Raw genomic sequence first — 17704 nt, forward strand, 5'->3', positions numbered from 1 at the left:
TCCAGACATCAAAGTTTCTCAATCTGAGATGAAGGGCGAAGATGGCTGGAGAAAATGCCCCAGAATAGCCTGCGCTGCAGCTGTTGGCACTCCCAGGGGAGGCGGGCAGAGGGATGGCTTCCTTGCTCTTCTTCTGATAGCTAGTGGCACTTCCGGGACTTCTATTAAACGGGAGTTTAGAGGAAACAATCTCATTGAATAAGGGATTAGGTAATATTTTTGTTCGAGTATATTTAAAACATACACACACTTAGAATGCATGCTGATTTTTGAGGGTGTTCTTGGTTATAAGAGGGTGCTAAGGCCGGGCGGTGGTGGCGCACGCCTTTAATCCCAGCACTCGGGAGGCAGAGGCAGGCGAATCTCTGTGAGTTCAAGACCAGCCTGGTCTACAAGAGCTAGTTCCAGGACAGGCTCCAAAACCACAGAGAAACCCTGTCTCGAAAAACCAAAAGAAAAAAAAAAAAAAAGAGAGGGTGCTAAGGACTTCTGAACCATATCACTGCTGAGAATACATCTATGTTTTTGTGTGGAAGCCTTTGAAATGAAAGAATAACAAGGTTTGATTGAGTTTTGACCAGAACTGTTTTGCTATTGCCGTTTACATTTGTAAATCTATATTCTGCCCAGTGAGGATTAGCCAAAAAAATCAAACTGCCAAAAGATTTTTTTAAAAGTTTGAAACAGCTGAATAAGTGATAGGAATAAGCATGATAATAGACTCTGTCAGCTCTGGGATCTTAAGAGAGCAACATAGTCACAAGTAAACAGGCAGTTGGGAGAATCAAAGGTTGTGGCCACGGGGCTGGAAAGATGGCTCGGAGGGTAAGAGCACCGACTGCTCTTGCAATGGGCCTTGGTTCAATTCCCAGTACCTACATGAAGGGTCCCAACAATCTGTAACTCTAATCCCACTGAACCTGACATCCTCTTCTGTAGGCACCTCTGTAGGCACCAGGCACACATATGGTGCACATATACACGTGCAGGCGAAACAGTCATCCACACAAAATAGAAGTAACTCTTAAAAAGAGGTTGAGGCAGGCAGTTGATCACAGAATCTCTGTGCCTTTATTACAGTCGTGGTCCTGCTCAATGGGACACAAGGTATAGCCTCAAGAAACTTGCAACATAAATTGGATGTCTGAGATGCTCCGTCTAGTATGGTTTCGAAACTATCTTGTAGCGTCTATTGTTCCTGCAGCCTAATTACAGAGGGGAAATAGAATGAATGAAAAGTGAGTGAGGTGGAGGGATGATTGGGTTAAACTATGGAGGCTTATGCTGGAGCTACATGCTCCCAGTAATGTGTGTCTGGCTGGCTGGTAGCCGAGCTGGAGCCTAACACCTCATTCTGGTAAGGAAGAAATCGAGATCTGTCCAGCCACGTGTCCTGCCTGATAACCCAGAGGACCAACAGCAACGCCAGGTTCTCTGACTCCCATGCTAGGGTCACGACGCAATCCAACACCTTTAATAAAGCTAAGGTAGGTGCCAGTGTCTCTTCATGCTCACAGTGCCCTGAAGAGCCAGCCCATCATCCATTTTTTTTTTTTTTTGAGTAGACTGGAGGCTTCTACAATCGTTTGATCACCTTGCACAGAATTTTTTTTTTTTTTTTTTAGTGAGGAAGTTTTCTTCAGTCTTCTCGGTTACCAAGATGTAATTTATTAATCTAAAACCCTCAGTCTTTGTAATAACAGACCAGAAGGGCTTTTTAAAATTATTAATTTATGTTTACCCACCCTTCCACATTCATACCCTAAACATATATGAACGCTTTTCAAAATTTCTATTTCTCCTTTGGCCTCCCTTCTGATTTCCGTTTCTTGTTTCATCTCTACCTGTTCTTCCTCTCATGGCTTCAAAACTCAGCAGGAAGCCAGTTTCCTCTCCACAGATTTCTATTTCTGTCAATGACACCATCATTCTTCCTGACACCCAGGTCTCAAATCCTGGCATCATCGCTTTCTTCTTTCCCAATCGAATGGGTCACCAATTTCTGTGGCCTCTTTCTGAAACATGTCTCTCAAAATTCCAGTTTTCTTTTTTATGTTGCACCCTCTAACTCAGGTCCTCGCAGTCCTATCTGTAAGCAGGAAGTGACAATATCTCCCATTAATCCTGTTTCCCATCCCCAAGCAACTCTCTAAATCACCACTAAAATGAATGGGAAGTAAAGAACGTGACTTAAAATCTTAGGGCTTGTAAGCCACGCGCTCCAATATCAAGCAATGCGCTAAAACAAACACCCACTTTACTCCGCTCCCACTTTCCATAATTCTCCAAGTGTGTGCATGACTAAATTCTTATTCAGAAAATGACTCTCCTACTTTTGCAATCTCTTCTCTCTTTCCTCTCCAGTTCCATTCTCCCCAGCCAATTTTTTTATTATTATTATTTCCTAAAGTCCGGTGCCACTTTTTTTTTTCTTCCACATTTGCAATGGACTCTGTCACCTCAATGTGAAATCTCAGGGACTTCACCTTAAAGTCACCAACCAGAGCAGCAGTCCGTGACTCCTCCTCAAAATTCCCAAAGTACCTGTTGATGGTCCCAACTGAGGCACCTGCAACCCTGTCTCCACAGAAATCGACTTCCCTGTTGTCCCCCTCCCAGGCAGAGCACCAGGTCCCGCGGGGGCGTGCAGCACCTGGGGTCTGTGTGACCCGGAGCCCCGGTCTTTCCTCAGGGCGCTGGGCCGGGCGTGCCGGGAGGCTGGGGGGCTGGCGGTACCGCGCCCGTAGGTAGGTGGTGCTGTTGCAGCGACGTCGTCCTCATTGGCGCCGCGCGGAGAGGCGGAATGTTCAACTCCTGACTCCGGCGGAAGCGTGGGAGCAGCGCGGGCCGCCGTCCCCGACCCCCGCCGCCGCTCGCACCCGGCCCGGGAGCCAGGTAAGGGTCACGGGGGACCGGGGAAGAGGGAGGGAGCACCACCCTGGAGGTTCGCTCGGGCCCGGGCCCGGACCTGGACCTGTGGGGACTAGGGCTGCACGGGTGCGGGAGGCCGGGGCTCTGCGGGCGGCTGTCCTCGGCCCGCGCCCTGTGCCCTGCAGCCCTGCGCCCGGTACCCTGAGGCCCCGCGGTTCTCTGTCGCTGGGCCGAGTACGGCTTGGGCATGCCCGGGACAGTCCCGTGGAGCAGTCGGTGCCCGGAAGAGCCTGGCCTCACACAGCCCGGGCGCCTGCGGCGGCTGCCCTTCCCAAGCACCTTTCCCTTCCGTGGGAGCACACGCGGGTGTTGTGGGCTCGGGGACCCACACCCGATTTGGCTGTGAGTGTCTCCGGGCCGCAGCCATGCCTCGCCCCGCTGTGACAGCTTCCCGAAAAACTTTAATTCTAAACTGCCCAGATGACATGGAACTGCCTGAAAAACAATGTGGCACGTCATTGTTGGGTTGCTCAAAAGTGTATGTTTCTCATGCGCCTGGAGATCCTGCATAAGCACTGTTTATGGGGAACATAATTGCTATTTTTGTTAGTTTCGTTAATAATGAAAGCGCACCATTTGGTGGCCCGTTCCAGCGATTTCACAATAAGCAGCCTTCATTAATAATGCGTATGAGAACCGGCTTCCAGAATGGATTGAGGATATCTGAGTTCAGGCTGTGGTTAAAGTGTCTTCCTGTTTTACCCCAGATGGCTTTCTTGACCGTAGATGAAAACGACTATCAGGATTTAGTGGATCCAAACCTACCAAAATATTTAACGGTAAAAATAAACAAATGGTCCAAGACCAGACTTCTTTGTCGTAGGCCTGTTTCTACACTGACATTTCATGCCTTCTTTGATTTTTTTTTTTTAAAAAGTGACGGCTGCATTTTAATTATGGTCATTTGTGAAGTCTTTGTTTTAGATTTCTGCTACAATAGTGAGAGATTTGGGAGATTGTAAATGAACATGAATTTAGCTTGTTTGGAAAGAGAATTATGATAGAGGAAAATGGTCGTTTGGAACACTGTGTACTGTTTATTTTAAACTTTTACAATATAATTTCTACAAGTACTTTTTGGAGTTATTGTGAAGCGTGTTTGTGTGTTTTAAACTTAACAATGTGCAAGTCAAAAGTTTAAGTGGGGAACATTTTATTGTCCAGGGAAGCGAGTAGATGATTGATCCTTTAAAAGTATTTTTTGGGAGGGGGGATATGCATAAGAACACATTAAGAGAAGTAATAACCAAATATTAAGCGCACAGATTTAGATCTAAAAATGGATGGTCAAAGATCTTGGGAACTGAGGGACCTTCTAGCCAAATAAGGAAACTTGGCAAGCTGCGCTGTGTATTTTAAGTTAGTGCAGAGTGAGTGCTATTGGCAATACATTGGCTCCGTGCCTATCTGGGCTCAGCAGTGGAACTGAGTCTGATAGGGCTGTAGAATTATCAACAGGAGTTACGAAGGGCGTGGAGTGAACAACTGAATCATCAGAGGATCTACTGGAGAAATTGCAGGGACGTTTTGTGAAAGAGGTCAGAGGAAGCTCACAGTGCGCCCAGCAAAACGGACAGTGGAGTTTAGAGCTTGACACATTCAGAGAAGAGCCAGTGAGATCCCCTGTTCCACTGGGAAAAGGTGTGCATGGTGATACAGTGTTATCAGAATAAGAAAGCCTCTGTACCCTCAGATGTTGGGGATAAAAGTTGGGATCATTTGTTTTCCATTTTATTCTGCCCTGGACAGGTTGACAAGGGACGGGGACTGGTCTATCTAAATATAATAGCAACAGCTGAGACACCTTCTGTCTTACTATGGGGAAGATTTAGGCTGCTTCCTTTGTGCCTATTAACCTTGACCCACTGCACATAAACAAATATAGTTACATCTGTATCCGAAGTTGTTACTTGTGAGGGAAGAGAGCCATGTATGCCAGATAGTTTGACTAACACTTCAGGGGCTTTTGTTGCTGACCCTGGAGAGACAGCTGAAGCATTGAGTAAAACAGGAGTTAAATAATCCCAGCCTACTAATACACCGTGAGAATGGGGGGAGGGGCACATCTGATACTTTACTCATTGACACCATTGCTTGTAGAAAACTAAAGCCTCAAATACGTGGATGGTAAACCATCGAGCTATTTAAGAGGAAAATCAGGAGGCAGTAAATGATGGAGTAGAATATGCGGTGGAAGAAAAGGAGGTGACCCAAGGTGAATCCCAGTTTTGTCGTTTGTAAATGAGGCTTGGCTGACATTTACACCCTTGGGAGGCAGTGATACCTGCTTCCTGGGAGATGTCTATGAGACAGCGTGTGGAAATGCCGGGGCTAGTCCGGGAAACTCCAGCTTACCGCGACTGAGTGCAGAAAGGGCTTTCCCACGTTTCTCAAGCTGGGGGCTTGCTTCAGCTTTGCCCGGCAAGGCTTGCCCACACACAGTATTTTGCCTTGTTCCTGTCGTACTTAAATGCATATGCTGAGATGGGGTCATACTAGCCACTCCTCTTGTGTACAAGGGTTTCTAAAGCAATTCTGTAATATTCTGTGTTGGGGACACATAGATAAAATCTTTGGAAGTTAGGGAAACATGGGAAGGCTATGGCTGAGAAGCAGAGCTAAGATCTCTTGGAACCGTTTGTAGGGCTCCTTTTGAGTACTTCCTCTCTCTAGGGTCCATCAATCCTTTCTGGACCCATCTCTGGACTTCACATAGGAAACCCCAAAAGAGAAGGAACAAGTTTATCTCTAGGTCACAGAGTAAATACTTGCTTAAGCTTTTCTATCAGGATACCCTATTGTGAAGGAGAAGGACTGTGTCCCTTTGCGGGTCTGCAGCCAATAAGCACCTCCAAAGTAGGCAGACATTTGCTTTAAAAATCTTTCATTTAACCCTAAAAATTCATGTGGGCTTTCCAGTCTTCTCTTAACTCCACTAAGCAAAGCAATATAAACAGACACATTTACTCCTCCACATCTTAGAGTCAGATGGTTGCTTCAAGGTCAGAAAGTAGGATTCACTGACCTCCTCTGCAATGTCGTATGCTACTTATGTGGGAATATGCAGACGGGAAGATGGGGTCGGCCCTGCTGAGGTTTGTAGCCCCAGGTTGATGGAAGAGGTAAAGTGACTCCATTTTGCTAGGGAAAGAATGGAATTAGTTCATCCATCCCAGGAATCTATAGAGTCTGTGGTTCTCCTGATGGTCTCAAGATGGAAAGAGCGCTTTACTTTGGGGATGGGAGAGAAGAGTTCGAGACGGACATTGGAATTGGACCTCTCCAGCTATGCGAGAAGAATTCCAAGAGTGTGGCCCCGGAACTTCTACTATTTCCATCAGCCATGTAGACTGCTGAACATCCCCTCGCGTTTACTGTCAGATGCGCCTCCCAGGAAAGGAAGACGGTCTCTCAGGACCTCATACTAGCCTGGTTAGTCATGCTAGTGAGGCTGGAGCAGGCTTTACAGACACACCCATTCTTGCCTCGCTGATGCAGGATCTCTTCTCCACGCCCCCACCTCCTGCTGAACACTCAGGCATGCGTCACGCACTGCTAAGAGGGCAGAATAGATTCTTGCGGGGCTATCCTAGTCACCAGCAATTGTGCAACTTGTACCCACAGCTAATTTCTACCTCTCAGTCAGCAAAGCGTAATCTGGATCTTGCTTTTGGCTAATTTGAATTTCCTGGTGTCTGTCTTATCTTTCATCCGCCTTCAGCTGATCCGGTTCTGACCTGCATATTGATTGACCCTTGTTAGGAGGCATTCCTTCCAGCTACCCAGGCTGAGCTTGCACCTTATTTGTCAGAAGCCAGGCTGCTTGGGTGTTTCCTGATTGACAGGGACAATTCTGGAGGAGAGAACTGTACAGCAAATCCCCAGGATGAGTGGGAGGCTGGCTTAGGATTTGGGCCTTGCCCCCAGAAGAGCCCCACTCCGAGGCACCTGGGCCTTCGTCTAGGCAGCCCCAGAACTATGTCCTCTCTGTGTTCTCCGTCTTTACTCAGCGGCAGTCCCATCTCTTTTCCCACAAGAGCTGCTCCAGTAGCCCCGGACGTGGATGCACTTTCTCATTGATTTTATTTCTGCTAACAGCGTTTCTGGCAAGGTAGTAGGCCACGGAAGTTGATTTTCATTTATTGGAATATTAATGGATGCATAAGAATGTTTCATTTAACTAGCTTGTTTTTACTGTAACCTTTGCTCCAACTGAAGAGTCATGTTACATAGATGGCGAAGCACAGAGAGAGAGGGAGATCATCCGTTCTCGTCTAGACTCATTTAAAGCTGAATTTCTCATACACATGCCAGAAGGAGCCCTGTTTCCTGGGTCCAACCTATGTTATGTGAGGGGTTCTTTTCTGAAAGCCGTTTAGAAGAAAATAGCAAAGTAGACATGCTTCTAGTTAGTTTTCCTAATAGACTTAGTTATCATTAATGATTTTCTTTTTTAAAGACGGGCACAGAGCAGTCTGTTCAAGAATTGTGTTTTTAAATCTCTGGCCCTGACATTATGAAGAAATATATCAAACCAAAGACTTCCCTTTTCTTAGAAAAAAAATATGCCCTTAAAAGAATACAGGGCAGCAATTCCAAACAGCATTATAAAGCACACGACGATATGTGGTTTTGATACATTTACTTACTGAACTGTATGAAGAAACACACATCAGTTGGCTAGAGGTTGAGGGCTGCTTTTGCAAAATTACCTTTAAGTTTTTTTAAAAAATTTATTTATTGTTTATGTATATATATGTTTGGATGCTCAAAATGTATGGAGGTCAGAGGACAGCTTGTGGGAGTGTCATCTACCACGTGCGTTCCTAGGATCGAACTCAGGCTTGCTGGCAAGTGCTTTTACCTGTCCAGCCATCTTGCTGACCCCCAAATCCTTTCTTCTTCTCTCCCTCCCGTCCTTCCTTGTGTGCGTGTGGTATATGCATGTTTATGTGTGCATATACATGGGCAACTGCATGCAGAGGCCAGAGGATGATGCTAGGTGTCTTCTGTCTCTCCCTGCTTTATTGTTTGAGGCACGGTCTCTCACTGAATCTGAAGCTTGCTGTTTTGGCTAGACTGGCTTGCTAGTAAGCTCCCAGAGTCCCCGCCGCTAGTGCTGGGGATTACAGGCCTGCATTGCTGTGCGTGACTTTCACCTAGATGCCAGGGACTTGAACCCAGGTCCTTTTGTTTGCATAGCAAATAATCTCATCCACTGAGCTATCTCTTCAGCCTGAGAAATCTCTTTAAAAATTTACTTTGATCACAGTGACACAAATTAGTTTTTCTTCTTATGTTGTGCCAGAAATAAATATAGAACTACTTTTGTGAAGAAAGAAAAGTTTAAGTTAGGGATGGAAAAAGAGGAAGTATATACATTAGAAATAATGGGTTCATATATATCCAAAAGAGAAAAGTCCAGAGAAATTCCAGACTTCATTTGTAAAGTTAATTTAAAAAATATTTTCATTATGATTTGGAGGTATTTGATAAGGCAGATTATAGTTTTCTTGAGTCAGAAGGAAGATGACAGAAAGTGAGTACTGTAATAGAATAAATATGTTCTACAAATACTAATATCTAAAAGTAAAAGAAAAAACCTTCTAGTAACTTAAATAGGATTCATCTCTTTGAAAAAACAGTTTGAAAGGAAAAAAGTTACACGTATAGCTAGGCATCTTGGTACACATCTTTAACTTTGGCACTTGGGAAGCTGAGGCAGGGGCATCCCAAGCTCAAGGCCAGCCTGGACAATATAGTGAGACCTTGTGTGGGAAATAACTAAATAATCCTTGCTAGTAAGATAGATTTTGCACAGTTACACAACCTCCAAAGGGAGAGGAAACACAAGGGTAGGAAGAAGTTAAGACACATAAACACAACTGAAAAGCACTTAGAAATCCACAGGCTGTTTGTCAACAGTTGGGCAGCAGAAGCGACTGAAATAAAATAGAATGCAGTTCTGAACATGGGAGGGGGAAACATGACTGATTGATTATGAAGGCTGAAAGAATGGGTGGCATCAAAGCTTAGATAACAGTTAGAGGGCCTCCATTTCCACCTGTTGTGTGTAGATTCCACACCTCCCCTGCTTCCCCATGAAGAGTCTGGGGGAAGCCGCGGGAAGCCTACTTTGCAGAGACACAGTCCTTCGCCTGACTGAGCTCAGATAGCTTGAACTGGAGTCTGCGGCTCGCTCTGGCTAACTGGGTCTTTGCTCTTGGCTGTGTTGCTTATCTGTGCTTAGAAGTGATGCTTCCGTTTCCGGTGCCATCAGGATTATAAGATGGAGGTGATTTCAAAACCCTTATTTACGAGGTTTAAAAATGGCATCATTGGAAGAAACGTGGCTGTTTCAAGAGAGATGGAGACAGAATTAATTCAACTCAGTCCCATCTAATTGTAAAACTTTGCTTCTCAAATGATAGACATCCAAGTAGTCTTTTATTTTTATTTGTATTTATCTGTGACAGAAATAAAGTGACAGACAACTGACCTGAGATTAATACCAATTCGAAAAATTAAGAGGCGAATTAAAGACCCGTGAGCTAAGTCCTGACCCCAGCTCCCTCATTGAGAAGATGGGAAACTAAAATGTAAAATAATATTCCGTTTAAGACTTTTCCACCTTTATATGGTTCTGCTTTTACAATTAACTAAATGATACTATGTATGCTTTTATCTGTTTAGTTAATAATTGAAATTAGTTTTGTATTTTTAATTTAGGGACGTTTTTGAAATCACCAAGTTTTGGCTACTGCTCAAGTCAGCGGATGGCTGAATTTAACCAACTTGCTTTTGTTTTCAAATTTGTGACCCCTTATTATGTTCTGATTTTTGTGACGTTCCTATTCCGAGTCCACCTGCAGGGCTGTGGGATTGTCTGTATTATGTAAAAGCCAGTCTCCGGGGGAGTGGGTTGAAAACATTGTGTGTCATCTGGTAGCCTTTGTAAACAAATGGGTATAGCTGGCTCCCTGTCTAATAGATGGTTTTATCGGTCTAAACAATAGAGATGTTTCTGAGAAACTCTAGCATAATTTGATCAAGTCTTGATGCTGTGATTTGATCAGTTTCTTCCCCAGATGCTCTGGGTTTGGGTAGTGGCAACTCATATTTCATTCTCCTTGTAAATTGATCTTTGAATAGCGAGTTAAAATGAAAGGGGAAGCAATATACATATGTAGCCTGAAATATATGCGTACATACATACACGCATGCACACACACATATATGTATGCACACATATGTACATATGTATACAGGGATGGAGATCTAAACCAAATTTTTTAACTGAGGGTTTTGATGCCTTGCTGAGCTCACTGGAGTTAAAACCTTCACTGACACACTCTTAAAATTGTTAATCTCTTCAGAAATTAGAAGGGACTTAATTTTTTTACAGTCTCAATAAAACATCCAAGTAATTGCATCATTCATTCATGTAGAGCCAATTCCCAACAGCGGGGTATACTACAGTATGAGTAACTGATGTGAACAAATGTACCTTGTTGCTTCTCGTCAGGGTGGCCACCATAGCCAAGGGTCCTGGCTAGGGGGTTCAAGTTAGTTCTTGTTGGTCACATCCTTCTTCTCTGTTTGGGAAAGGGTTTCTCCTCCTCTCCTCTGTCTCAACCCAGACTGAGAGGCACCCAGTACTGGAGGCCCCAGGTTCCCCAAGAAGCCTGTGGCAGCTTCTCAAACAGATTTGATTTAGAGTCCTCTGCGGGCGCTGTGAAAACGGCAGGTCTGAGTTTCCTGAGTTTGACTGAAATCTTTGCAGCTCCGGGAATTATAATGGGAAAATTATCTAAAAGCCATTAATTAATTGAACAGACAAGCTAGAGCAGAAAAGGTGCTGTACTGCGTGTCTGGTGCTGAAAACCCAGGATGGACAGAAATGAACTCTGGGTTTAGGAGGTTTATGTTCGGGTGGGAGTGTGATGGGAAAGACGGCTGCATAGAAAGAGTGTAATGTTTCATATGGGCTTCGGAGACAATGTGAGGGACAGGTTTGCTAGGTGGAGGTGGGCGTCTGAAGCAGCTGTGTTGCCTGCACCCATCATGCAGATGTGGCAGAGGTCAGCACATAAGGGGGACTGCGAGCAGGGTTTCATGCCTGTGTGAGGAATGAGACGTGACATACACGGGGCTCAAGTGGTAAAGAACATGGGACGGTTGAGACTCAAAGACACGATTTAAAGACTGGAACTGAGTATCCTATCGGTGAGAGGGGAACAAACAAATCATCTCCAAGGCGGAATGCTACAGATAAAAAGTAATTCTAAAAGCTTTTAGGGAAAAAAAAGTAAAAGGGTTTAGAAGCCGGAGTAACGTCCACCTGTCCATAGCTGCCCTCGCAATGAAGAAGGGGCTAAAAAGACGACTCAGGGGTTCAGAACATGTGTTGTTCTTTCCGGGGACCTGGGTTCCATTCCCAGCATCCTCATGGAAGCTGATGACTGTAGCGAATCCCAGAGGATCTAATGCTTTCTTCAAACACTGCAGACACCAGGCATGTACGTGGTGCACATACATACATGCAAGCATAACACTTATACACATATAATAAAGAGATAAGTCTTGGAGAAAAACAAATTCAGTGAGAGTACTGCAGAGATAGCTCATTGATTAAGAGTCCTTGGTACTCTGCAGAGGACCCGGGTTCAGTTCCTGGCACCCACCTGGTGGCTTACAAGCATCTGTGTGACCCCATTTCCGGAAGATCTGATGACCCCTTTAGTTTCTGTGCACCCCAGACATACATACAGGCAAAATATTTGCACTCATAAAATGAGTGGATAAGTTAATTTTAAAAAATGTGAAAAAAATAAAATATACTTTCACAACTACATAAAGGATAATACTCTTCCTAGAACAGCAGACAGGTTGCTAGTGGAGACTCAAAAACCCCATTCTGTGCCCTCTACTCAAAGAGTCAATGAGAGACGAATGTCGTCAAGGTGCAGAAGTAAACCAAGAAAGAGAAACTGAAGCTCCAAGGGCAAGGTTTTCCCTCAGAGGGTGAAGGAGAAGGAAGGTCTTTGAATAGCACAGGAGAAGAAATCCCAGTTACAGTCTGACCTGGGAAGCAGCCATTCCAGCCAGACTGAATCAAGATGAGGTGTTAAGAAAGAATGTCTCTATCAAAACCAGCATCTCCCTTCCTCCAGGATAACAGAGATTTGGTGTTTTTTGTTGTTTGTTTTTTGTTGTCGTTGTTGTTTTGTTTTACTTCATTGAGAGTTTTGCAGTCCTGGGAGAATTTGATGGGTTGGCTAAGTTTGTCAGTAGCATGAAAAGCTCAACAAACGATAGAAGAAAACACAGGGCAACTAGTAACTCCAGAAGAAACAAAAGTTATCTAAGTAAGATATAATCGCCGCATGACGGTGCTGGGAACAATATTGACTTTGCGAGACTACTACAAACTGTGAATATTGACTTAGCCAAATGTTGGGGTTGTGAACAGAGGGTTTAGAACACCCTAGCGCCTGAGCCTGTGGAGGCTGAGGATGATGTGTAAGAGCTGAATCCCTTGCAGGGAATTGTTGTAACAAGATCTGAAATGGGAAACGTTAAGAAGCGACGGTGTTTAATCACGTCCCCCAGAAATGTGGTAAAGAAGAGCAAATCCTCAAAGGAGCCGGCGTGAGTGGCTTTCTCAGCGGTGAGAGTTAAGTGGGGGACAGGGAGGCAGTGGGTTTGCATTATCTGATAAGCTTTGCAGGCCTATTTAAATTCCTATACCTGATAAATTGATTATAAAAACATAGACCTATCCTCTGCTGCCCCGCGGAGAGCTAGCATAGCGTTTGACATTTATTATAAAAGCTTTTTGCTTTGCACACACTCTCTGCGTTGGTCGGGCATATTCTCCTACATTTTCTATAGACCTTCTTTTCTGCAGTTAACTATGGATTGTAGGGAGTCTGTATGAAATATCGCTAAATTAAATGTGTCAGTAGACTGCGCCTGCGATCCCCACAGCCGTCCCCCTCCTTTGTTTTTGTGGCCGCTCTGTCTTCTAAACAGTGGAAGGCTCTAAACATTGAGGATAAACAAATCGCTTCATTTTTCTTTCTTGCCTTCTCCCTAACGTGGAGCAGACTTGGACTTGGTATAAGGAATCAGCATTCTTCAGTGAGCCGATGCTCCTAAAATGGGATGGCTAAGCCAGCTGCACACTGAACTCTCTTAGCCGCCTGCGTGCGTCTCTTGGCAAAGCGCTGAATTGTACATGGAGACACTGGCTTTCTAGTGCTGCAGACTGCTTCCTTCTACCTTTTATTTTGGAAGGAAAAAAAAAAATTCAGGCTTCATAGAAAATGGCCAGGGTAGTAAAAGGCCCGTGCAGCCTTCTGATTTGCTCTTAATTCTGTCACGTTTCTTTCTCCCTCTTACACGCCTGTGTTCCCCTTCCCTCGTGTGCTTTGGGGGATGGTGTCAGAATGCTCTGAAGGAAAGGTGCAGGCGTCATGTTTCAGTATGTCTCAATGTTTATAGATAGAAGATACATGCAGAGTGGCCGCACATTGCATTTTATCATAGATGCCTTTACGTTCTTATATAGCTGTTTTCTTTTCATTTGTTAAAAGTCGTTCATGATGGTGACCGTTGGGAGCATAAGCCAATTGTTTTATGGGTCCTCAAATATAGGTCCACCTTTCACTCCATGATTATAATATTCTGGTTTACAGTCCCAGGAAGGGCGCGCATGCAGATTCTTTCATCTACCACCTGCAGCTTTTTATGCCTGCTCAGAAGCTTATGCCATCATCTGTGTGTCTAGGGTTTTGCTTTTCCTGCTAATTTATGGTTTGGCATAGAGGATTAGGAATGGACACACACCTGGGCAAGAGTAAGAGCCCTTCAGTCACAGCGCATCTCACTGAAGTAGTCTCCGGGAGGAGTCATGGGTTCCTCTGGAAACAAGCATTATATATATATATATATATATATATATATATATATATATATATATATATATATATATATATTTAACATCTTTGGCAGTATTCTTTGGGTAACTTAATATATTGTAAACAGAGACAACGTCTCAGAAAATAGGTTCTGCTATGGTGTGCAGCCTAGTGAGACCCGTTTGGCAGCACTTGGCCACCTTTTCTTTCACTCTTCGGTGAAATCTTGTTTGGAGTCTAAACACTGAATGCCTGTTTACTCTGCAGCGTTTTTGGCTGTGCTGGCGCTAGGATGTGCACCGGCTTAGGCTGGGTACTTTTCCCGTGAAGTAAGGGCAACACGGAGAGACGGCATGCCGCACATGCCAGACGAGCTATGCTAGCTTACTGTTGAAAGAAAGCATGGTTTCTGTGTGTCAGGCCTTCCTGGTAGGAGACCTGGTGACACAGAAGCCTTTAGGCAGAGCTCCTCGGGATGTGTAGGAAGCGCTGTGACAGGTTTTGCGGCGGAGGAATCTGAGCCGGTCCCAAGCCTGGACAAGCCGTTGTTGAATTTTGCGCCGGCTGCCAGGGTGAGCGCTTTCATTTCGATGTGTTCGTCTCGCTTTTCTTTCTGAAGTCATCCTGCTCTTTCTGGAAGTTTCACAGGACTCGGTATAAATATCGGCAGCAGGACTCTGACTTGTTTGTGATCCAGCGTGTCTCTCCTTTCTCTCTCCAGACTGTGAGGACGCTTACTACTGTCATTATGAGATGTCGTCTCTCGGCGCCTCCTTTGTGCAAATTAAATTCGACGACTTGCAGTTTTTCGAAAACTGCGGTGGAGGAAGTTTTGGGAGTGTTTATCGAGCCAAATGGATATCACAGGACAAGGAGGTGGCTGTAAAGAAGTTACTCAAGATAGAGAAAGAGGTAAGATCTTCTGCTACCAGAGGCGTCGCAGCAGCTTGGATGTCATAGGCCCCAGGGGTCACGGAGCTGCAAGGGATCTGGCAGGTCCTTTGGGACCGCTCCAAGAGGCTCTTTCCCAATTTCCATTTTGGGAACCTCATAAATAGAAAATATTGTAGTGTGTGCTTTAGGGTTGAGTTCTACTAGGGGTCATCTGAAGCTAGAGGATTTCATTCCATGGTATAAAAGAGCCCCGTGCTCTCTGTGTTGGCTGGCCTACAGAAACAGGCACGTTTGAGCGGTTCACTTCTCCGGGGCAGCCAAGAGGGGGCAGCACAGAGTAACAGGTAACATTTACATTGGTTACTATTTTTACCCCTCGCGTTGGGGGTGGTCCCTAGTTGTTGTCTTAAAAAAAAATAAGAGTATTATTTTTCTACTGAATTAATCAATACTGGCTTCTTAGGTTTCACTTCTACTGGCTCACAGTGGTGAGTCTTTGCGAAGTAAAGAATTAGGCACTTGGCAGAGTTGCCTTTCTTTGTAAAATTAGAATAAGGTCTTGTCTTTTAGAGTCTGGAACTTGTGTTCGATGTGGGTGAGCCCTGAACTCTTGGGGTCTTCATCTTTCATAGGGATGTGGCGTGGATGTGTTTGGTACCACAGGAATTAAATAACTTGTGTAAGTGACCCATGGGTGTTAAGCATGGTAGCTTTCTCTTTCAAGTTCTTTTTAAAAATTTAACTGATCCTTTTAACTGATCCTACAAACACACAAAAAAAATTTATGAGCCTGCCATGTTATGAGGTTTCAACATGTGCATGCGTTGTATGTTGAAGTCATTGTATCCATTGCCTTGTGTAACATCTCTTCTTCAGTGTAAACATCCAAATGTCTTCCCTCTGGCTTTTTGAGATACACAGTGTATTACCATTGTCTGTCGTTGCCATGCTGGTAGCTTCTAATATTTACCCTTTGGTGCTTATTTTGGCCATTTTTTTAATGTACAGTTTTTGCTAAGTATTGTTCTTTTCAAGCAAGCTTTTCCATAAATATGCGTTCTCCCCCAGTGAGTATCTTAGTGTTGTCGTTGACTGCCACCAGTGAACCATCATGACTGATTCGCGATGTCCGTCCAGTGTTAGCGTCGCAGGTTCCCCCAGCTGTGGCTGGAGCTCCTCAGTCCACTCGCGTGCTCAGTGCTGAAGCCGGGACAGTAACACTGAGGTGGCTGGGACTGTCTGTAGGTTTCACATGAAGTAGAGCGGTGCTAAGTAAAGATCAGTTCTTGCATTAGAACCGTTTCTGGTACTGGACTCTTGGAGCTGGTACGTTTGCCTTATTGTCCCCATTTTATAGATTGGGAAGCGGAGCATTGAGAAGTGTAATAGTCACTCCAGTAGGAGCAGGTGGATTTCAGGAGGCCAGGCTTCCTGTCCGTTAGGATTTCACTCTGACCAGGTAAGAACACAAAAGAGGCCAGTCCTATCCATTTACATAAGGATGTTTACGTGGTAGGTTGGGACTTGGATACAACGAACTTCTTGTATGGTTATTGGATGAGGCAGGATGCGGGTTTTGAAAGGAGGTTGTAGCCCATTCTCTTCCTACCTCTCTTGCCTGTATACATACATCGTCCCGTTTTTACAGTGTGAGAGGCCAAGGAAACGACACAGGAAAGCGCAGAACGAAAGCGAGCGTAGGACGCTGCCAAATCCTGCTTTGCTATGGCAAGAGCATAACTCATGAACGTGTGAGGGGGAAAAGCAGAAACTCCAGTTCCGCTTAGGGGCCTGTAGTCGTCAGAGATGGTCATTATTTGGCTCCCGACAAGGCACCCCGCACAGCTAAACTCACAGGAAGGAGTTCTACGTGGAAGTCTGCTGGGGCACCCGCAGCTACTGGAGGGGAAGCGTGCGTCCCCATGGACTCGTATTTCACAAGACGTGTGGTGGCTACTGGCTAAGCGCTTTTTAAGTGATAAAGGTGATGAGCTCCAGCTTCCCTCCCTCCCCCGACACCATGTCTGTACTCTCAATCCACTCCTGGGTCGTTACTTTTCCAATGAGTTGTAGAAGGAACAGACCGCTTAATACAGCTCCTGTAACTCACTTCACAGGACTCTGAGAATTACCTGACATTTGACAAATGTGTGTTCTATGAACGTAGTCAAATGTGAAGAATGTACATGATACATGACAATGTTTTTTTCAAGTTTCTCTGTGTAACAGCTCTGGCTGTCCTGGAACTCGCTTTGCTTACCATGCTGGCCTTAAACTCACAGAGATCCACCTGCCTCTGGCTCCCAAGTGCTGGGATTAAATATGTGTGCCGCCACCACCTGGACAATTATTTATTTACTTATTTTATGTGTATTGGGTTTTTTTTTTTTTTAACTTTTGCTGCCATGTAGGTGCTGTAGAACCTGGGTCCTTTGGAAGAGCAGCCAGTGCTCTTTACCACTGAGCCATCTGTCCAGCCCAGGCCAAATTCTTTTTTATTTTTTGGTTTTTTGAGACAGGGTTTCTCTGTAGCTTTGGAGCCTGTCCTGGAACTCCCTTTGTAGACCAGGCTGGCCTCGAACTCACAGAGATCCGCCTGTCTCTGCCCCCCGAGTGCTGGGATTAAAGGCGTGCGCCACCACCGCCCGGCTGCAGGCCAAATTCTTAAATTCGGCTTGTGTGACTATTGGCTTTTCCTTCATTTGTGACCTCTAGTGTAGTTAGGTACGGTACTTCCCTCTCTTTTAGAAAGTAAGCCGGGCAATGGTGGCGCAAGCCTTTAATCCCAGCACTCGGGAGGCAGAGGCAGGCGGATCTCTGTGAGTTCGAGGCCAGCCTGGTCTACAGAGCTAGTTCCAGGACAGGCTCCAAAGCCACAGAGAAACCCTGTCTCGAAAAACCAAAAAAAAAAAAAAAAAGTACATGTTACCTTTCTGCTGAAAATAGCAAAATTTACA

The 17704-nt window shown here is 45.0% G+C and overlaps 1 protein-coding gene across 4 annotated transcripts in view; it reads left to right on the forward strand.

Moving 5' to 3' along the window:
• Window positions 1–2795: 2795 nt before the first annotated feature.
• Window positions 2796–17704, forward strand: part of Map3k20 (mitogen-activated protein kinase kinase kinase 20) — a 155682-nt gene continuing 140773 nt past the window's right edge. For 3 of the 4 annotated variants that reach the window (XM_041631454.1, XM_041631456.1, XM_041631457.1), the window contains exons 1-2: window positions 2796–2895; window positions 14575–14765. In XM_041631454.1, coding sequence (XP_041487388.1) covers window positions 14607–14765 — 159 coding nt within the window. In that variant the 5' untranslated portion in view covers window positions 2796–2895; window positions 14575–14606. Of the gene's footprint in view, window positions 2896–12576; window positions 12583–14574; window positions 14766–17704 lie in introns of those variants that run through there. The other variant, XM_041631455.1, reaches the window with a different exon arrangement.

Source organism: Microtus oregoni, unplaced genomic scaffold (genome assembly GCF_018167655.1).
Source record: "Microtus oregoni isolate MIOR12 unplaced genomic scaffold, Mior012 000037F_ref0000500, whole genome shotgun sequence".
NCBI lineage: Eukaryota > Metazoa > Chordata > Mammalia > Rodentia > Cricetidae > Microtus > Microtus oregoni.